This window comes from Erithacus rubecula (genome assembly GCF_903797595.1).
Source record: "Erithacus rubecula genome assembly, contig: scaffold_467_arrow_ctg1, whole genome shotgun sequence".
NCBI classification, from domain to species: Eukaryota; Metazoa; Chordata; class Aves; order Passeriformes; family Muscicapidae; genus Erithacus; species Erithacus rubecula.
Window position 1 is genome coordinate 50,737 of NW_027635873.1, and position 6,548 is coordinate 57,284.

Sequence of the window (6,548 nt, forward strand, 5' to 3'; positions counted from 1 at the left end):
GTCATGGGGCAATTGCAGATTCTTATCCACTGATGATCCCATTCAAAGTGCTTGGTACCCACTGAAGTCCTAAAACTATGTTGCCGTGACACCAAAACCATCTGCTCCTTACTGAGGAGTTCAGGGCTTTGGTGGCAACAAATCCTCTTGTGCTCTGGCTCTGCTCACACTTCCACCAAAGCTTTAAAACCACAAAGATGGAACTTCTCCTCCATGATCCCTGCTGTTCAGGACATGCAAGCAGTTGCAAAAGCTTGTCCTCCAATACTGGCTTTCACCTACAAAAACCAGTCTAGTTACAGCTATTATTATGTACTTACATACTTTCCTCACTTACAGATACATAATCCTTTGATATCTTTAGAGATTTTTTCTCTGCCACCTCCATGGGATCTCTTTTCTCTAGAGATATTGGTACACATTTCTTGATGTTTTTCAGTGCTTGTAGGGCTGGTTCTGCGTCTCGGTCAGAGGCAGCCGTGCAATACCACCTTGTGTGGTTCTTCTCAACAACACAATCACAGTATCACCAAATTTGCATGGTTGAAATAGATCCACAAAATTCCTGCACAGGACAGTCTCAAGAATCACACCCTGTGCCCAAGAGCAATGTCCAAACAATTCTTGAGCTCTGGCAGCCTTGCTGCTGTCACCCCTTCCCTGAGGAGCCTGTTCCAGTGCCCAAGCACCCTTTGGCTGAAGAACCCCTTGCTCATATTCCACCTAAGGCTCCCCTGGCACAACTTCCATGCCGTTCCTTTGGGTCTTCTCGCTGTCCCCAAGACTGAAGGCAGCAGTGCATGCCTTCCTGCTTCCCCTCTTGAGAATACTGCAACCATCTGGGGGTCCTGCCTCAGAAGTTGCAAGTGAAATGTAGCAATTACAGCAAACGGAGGGTTGTTGGGACAGAGGAATTGGTGGTTTGCGATGCTGAGGATGAGAAGGAAGGCTCCTGACACATGGCGGCAGAATGATTTTTATCTGCAGCATTCTTTTCATCTCTTTCAGGTGGAAAGGAGAGGCACCATGAAAAGGAAAGCAAGAGCCCCCATTAAGCCGTGAGTTTTAGGGATTACAGGATGGCAAATTTGAGGACTGGCCACCAGCAGAACTGCTCTTTCAGAGTCAGCTGGGATGGGTTCAAGCCCGTGGCTCCACGGGATGTGTCTCTTGACACACCACTTGCCTTTCTTACCTTTGCTTCCTTCTTGCTTTCAGAAAAATCAACGTTGGCAGTGACTTTCAGGCCGAGCTCCCCGAGCTGCAGAGCAGACCACCAAGTGACAATGAAGAGCCTGCATCCCTGGTCTGGAAGCCCTGGGGGGATGATGACTCTGACATGGACAAACCTGACAGAGGTGGCTGCCCAGCTTTTCTTCCACCCCTGAGATATCTGCATGTGTAAAACTCTCCTCTTTTGCTCAAAAGGCAGCTTTGTGCATGCTATGCTTTTCTCCTTGTCTCAACTATCGTCCCACGTGGCCATGTTAGAGGCAAGGAGAATGCTCTGTTTGTGCAGCAGAGCAGAAAAATGAACAACTTTCCTGTTCTCAGACTTGGTTGGCACCATTTGCCACTGGAAGAAGGGAGATTGGCAAATGCATCATTTTAGAGAATATGGTTTGAAGGGAGAGCCAGCACTAAATGGGCCCTTGCTTCAGCTGCCCCTTTCTTTGCTCTCCTTTTCATGCTCTCCAACCTGCTGTCTTCTGCTCCTGCGCTTTCCTTCTCCCTTGTATCTCATCCTTTCCCCTTCCTTGGCTCCAGCCTGACTTGCGGTGGGATTTTGTTGTGCTTGCAGTAAGAGAACTGTTGGACATGGCCAGCTCCCGTGGCTTTCCCAGGGCAGCAGCTAACCTGGAGCTCGCCCTGCACTGCCTGCACCAGGCACGCGGCAGCGTTCCGGTAAGGAGCGGCTCTTTGGGCACAGGGAAGAGGGGACAGGGAAGAATGACTAAGGCCTGGCCACTGGGACAGCCTTTCCTGGCTGCTCCTTGAAGAGCAGAGTTAAGAAGAAGCGCAGCTGCCTGCTGTGTCTCCTCCACCTGTGTCAGGGCTCAGCCCAAATGGCTCCGGCAGGGACAACATCTCTCCTGGAGGCACTGGCCCAGGGCACCAAAGCCTGCTGCCTTGCAAACCTCCGGGAGATCTTGGTTCTCCAAGACATTTTGGGGTGGATTGAGGGAAAACTCCCAGAAGCCTCAGCAAGCTGAGACAATTCTGGGTGCAGGAGGAGCAAAATGGTGGAGTTGGTGAGCCACATGCCACTCTTGGGGAGCACGACTAAAGGACTGGGTAGCAAAAAGGAGGGATTGGCAGCAAATCACAAGGTTTGACCCATAAGAGATCCAGTGGAAGGAATGCCTGAAGAGGCAAAGTAGATGAAAGGCAGAGTTTATGTTTCTTGGCTCTTTTGCATGTGGTGGGGCAGCTGAAGCCTGTGTCCCTTTGATCTTGCAGGAGGCTCTGGAGATGTTGCTCTCAGGGGGACCTGCGACACCTCAAGGCCACCCCTTGGCTGATTACCATTACGCAGGTAAGCAAAGCAGAGCTTGTTCCTTCACTCACAGCTGCTGCCGTCCCCTCAGCTGCCATGTCAGGCGTTTACGCTTCAACGGCAACACCTGCACAAGGTCTCGTCTTCTCTGGGGGCGGGGAAAGCAGCAGCATCCAGTCCTTCAGCCTGACTCCTTTCCCGTGCTTTTTTCCCTGGGCAATGCCTGCTCTTGCCTTCCTTACTTTCTGAGGGAGCAGACGTGCACAGGTGAATGATGGATAGTGCCGATTGCCTCTTGGTGGCCAGTGGGATCTACCTCAAGTGGCAAGAAGCATCAATTTACCTGCTGCTTTTATTTGCCAGGCTCTGACAGATGGACTCCTGAGGAGAAGGAGTCCTTCCTAAAGGCTCTTCTAACCTATGGCAAGGATTTTAATCTCATCCAGAAGCAGGTAAAGCCATAGGATGTTCTTAACACTGGCAGATCATAAGAGGGAAATGTTGCTTATTTCTGGTTCCAAATACTGCAATTCAGTCTCGCTCTTCTCCTAGATGAAAAATATTGGAATAATAAAGATATGGGGCATCCCTTTTCCTGCGGATGAAAATCCTGTGTGAAAGCAGTGATTGTGCCTCTCCAACCCTTTCCTCCAAGCTCTTTTGGAAGACACAGGTTTATTCTGTCACATTTGTCGCATGCTTGTGCTGCTGCTTCCTCAACATATTGTGCCGGGAGGACTGGAAGGGAAAGAAAAACTGTGCTGGGTGGATTTGTTGTTGATCTGTGCATCATGTGTGTTATGCATTACGCAGCATAATCCACGGCTTTCCACGTGGCAGAATGCCTCTTTTACTCCCTATTTATTTCATTCTATGCCCTACTCCACTTACTCCATGCTTTTACTTCCTCGTTTACCCCATCCTCTACTTCTTCTCCCACCCACACTACAGGATGGCCATTTCACATTCCTTCTTTTTCTCTTCACAACAGATTCCAAGTAAGACTGTGGCACAGTGTGTGGAGTACTACTACTCCTGGAAAAAAGAAAGACTTGCCCACACTCTTGCTCAGGTGAGTGGGAAGAAAGTCAAGACAAGGCAGCAGTGTCAAGAAACTGAGAGAAAAGGACAAAACCTGCTGGCAAACCATGTGAGACACAGCTCTGCCAGGTCCCATGCCCTGGGAAAGGCACAGCAGATGCTGCCATGATCTTCATTGTGCTGCTGCTCTGAAATAGGGAATTCTGGAGCATCCCTTTGACCCAACCAAGCAGCACCTTCACCAAAATCGGCTTTGACTCTTTGTAGACTGGTTTTTCAGGGACTGGCACCTTCACTGATGCCAATCAGATCCTTCATTTCCCACCGCTTGCTAACATCTCCATTCCCGGCTGCATTTGTGGAGGAAACATAGGGATAGAGAGATGTTAGGCAGAGAGGTATATTAAAAAAATGTCGATCTGAAGACACGCACATATTTAACTCAGGCCTGTGGGCAGTAGAAAGAAGGTGTTTTTTCCTGCAAGGTGCTGTGTTGACACCCCACCAGCACAGCCCACCTCCAAATCCAGGCATTTTCTCAGCTCTTCAGGGTTTGGAGCAATTTCCTTAGGCCACGAGATTTTTGCGCTGGACGCTCTGATTTCCAGCTTTGTGGGAGGAAGGAAATATTGATGAGGATCCTTTATTTTCCAGACGGTGCGTGAAGCAAAGAGGAGCCAAAGCCCTCCCAGAAAGGAGCCTGGGGAGACAGGCAAGAGAAGGCGCAAGAGGGCCCGCAAGGCGGAGTGTCCCTGCTGCCAACCGGCCCAGCCGCCCCGCTCGGCGGGAGGCCCCTTTCCCTGCGGGCAGTGCCAACGGTGCGCAACTTCTTCCTCTGGCTGCTCACAGCCCGGCCCTGGCACTAAAACACGCTGGCCCTTCCCAAAGGCACCACGGGGCAAGCCCAGGCCACTTGGGGGATGGCCCCTCGCAGCCGTGCTCAACGTGCTGACAGCCCGCTTTCAACCCAAACTGCTCACTTAAAGCCCAGCATTCAGACTGAAACCTTGCCGTGCCCCAACAAGGCACAGCTCAAACAAGTAGGAATAGGCACACCAGAGCTTGCTTTGATGCTGCTGCTGGAATTCAAAAGAGGTTGAGGCAAAAAGAGAAAAAATCGCAAGGAACTGAAACAACAAAGATTCATGGTGCTGAAAAATTCACCTAGGTGTCTCAGCCTGGAAAGACAGAGAAATACATAGAGAAATGGAAATCTGGGAGATGGGTTTAATGGTGTGCATTGAATGAACAATGGATGGTTTGTTTCCTATCTTCCAGGGTGTTTGCAACCACGAAGGGGAGGAACGCACACAGGAGAAGACATCACCCACAGAAGGAAGCAGAAGAGCCTCTCGCTAAGAAGAAAAAAACAAATTAGCCCTGCAGCTGTCCAGGCCTAGCAAGAGTTAGACATCAAGAGGAATAGATGGAAATAGGATGGTTTCTGAAGATGTTAGGCTGCTTTATTTTTCCCTTTAGTTTACTAGATAGGCATTTCTCAATTGATTAGCTAAGATTTGTTAGTATTATTAGAATTTGATTAGTAGTATTAATTTATCCGTAAATGTAGGAGGTTTGTGTTATTGGCTATGCTCCTTCTTTCCTTATTTAGTCTGTGTTAAGTTAAAAGCTGTCTTGTTCATTAAACCAAAGTTTGTTCCGTTTTGTCTTTTGTCTGTATGAAATCCTCAAGCAATGTTTGTTCCATTTGTTTGGTGTTACAAACACAGCATTTGCCCCGAGAGAAGAATCTGGGCACGTGCCTCCTCCCGCAGGCCCAGCCCCTTGCTCAGCTGGCGGGACTTACAAAGGTGTGTCCCCATTCCTGCCAATGGAATAACGGTGGGGTTTCATCCTTTGATTCCTGAAAATCTCACCTGGGACTGCAAAGGGAGGCTTTGTTTAATTCAGGCAATTGTGTCTAAATGACTTGGCCTTGTCTCACTATGCTTGCAGGGATAAAAGCTGCGGGCTTTAGTCCTTTAACCCAGCAACAAAGCTTTCCTGAGTTTTGGTGCACAGATGGACTTGGCCACATCCAAGGACTTTTCTAACCTCTCTGATTCTGTAACATTAATAGCCACGTGCACTAAAAAGAAAGCAGTAGTTCAGTTCAGTTTCTCCTGAAAGGACCAGCCTCCCACTCTGGGCCTCGAGCAACCTCCTCATCCGAAGCAAAGCGCGTGTGAACATTACCCTCTCACTTCTCACAGCTTTGGCATCTGCACCAAAGAAGCATCAAACTCGCCCCTTTAGCTGGCCCAGGAAAAGGCATTCCCTGGCCAGGCTTTGGGAGCAGGGGCTGGGGAGCAGGGAAGGAGGGGTGGCAAGGCAGGGGCAATTGCCAGGCTGCTTCTGGGACACTGACACAAGCTTGCCCTTGTCTGATGCAGCCAGGCAGCATTTGGAGCCTACAAAGTATCGGCTTTGCAGTGGGCCTTGTTACAGCTGCCCCCTCCCTTTGCTGCTGTCTGTGGAACAAGCAGCCTGGGAAGGAAGCAAGATTTGCTTTACTTAACCTCAGGCAGGAAAGCAACCAAACCTGCTGGGTTTTGCCGTATCTGGGACATAAGTAGGAAAACAAATGGGAAGACCATTGGTGTGAAACAGGAATTCTGTTACTGTTAGTCTCCTAGAGGAATCCAACAGGCTTTTGAGATGAACATTTGGTTCCTTCAAGGGAGCGGGAAGAAAGACCTAGGAATTCTGCATCAATCCCTTGCTATGGAATTGCTGCTGGACTGTCCCCATCATTTACCCTGGAAAACAACCTGTTGCTCCAAGTTTCAAGGAATGAGTGTTGAGCTGAGAGACCAGCTCAGGACCCCAAAGGAGGGAAAACACCAGGCGACATTATTAGGCACCAGACAGTTTAGAAAGGGGCAGCACGAATGCCTCCACTTTGAGAGAAAGCTTTGGAGTTGGTTCTCCACAGAACAACTTGCAATTTCTTGCTCCTCTCAGAGCCAAAAGAAAGGCAGCAGCATGAGTCCTTCTGCTTCTCCATGAA

The 6,548-nt window shown here is 49.4% G+C and overlaps 1 protein-coding gene and 1 long non-coding RNA gene across 2 annotated transcripts; both read left to right on the forward strand.

The window, feature by feature from the left end:
• Nucleotides 1–918: 918 nt before the first annotated feature.
• LOC306816253 (zinc finger protein 541-like) lies at nucleotides 919–2,961 on the forward strand (the record flags this gene model as incomplete). Its single annotated transcript, XM_079332723.1, has 5 exons — nucleotides 919–1,058; nucleotides 1,219–1,358; nucleotides 1,802–1,905; nucleotides 2,461–2,536; nucleotides 2,861–2,961. The coding sequence occupies exons 1-5, from the start codon at nucleotides 928–930 to the stop codon at nucleotides 2,959–2,961; spliced, it is 552 nt and encodes a 183-aa protein (XP_079188849.1). The 5' UTR covers nucleotides 919–927.
• Nucleotides 2,962–3,521: 560 nt separating this feature from the next.
• Nucleotides 3,522–4,832, forward strand: LOC306816254. Its single transcript, XR_013777610.1, has 3 exons — nucleotides 3,522–3,569; nucleotides 4,193–4,356; nucleotides 4,817–4,832. It is a non-coding gene; the product is annotated as an uncharacterized lncRNA (long non-coding RNA).
• Nucleotides 4,833–6,548: the final 1,716 nt, after the last annotated feature.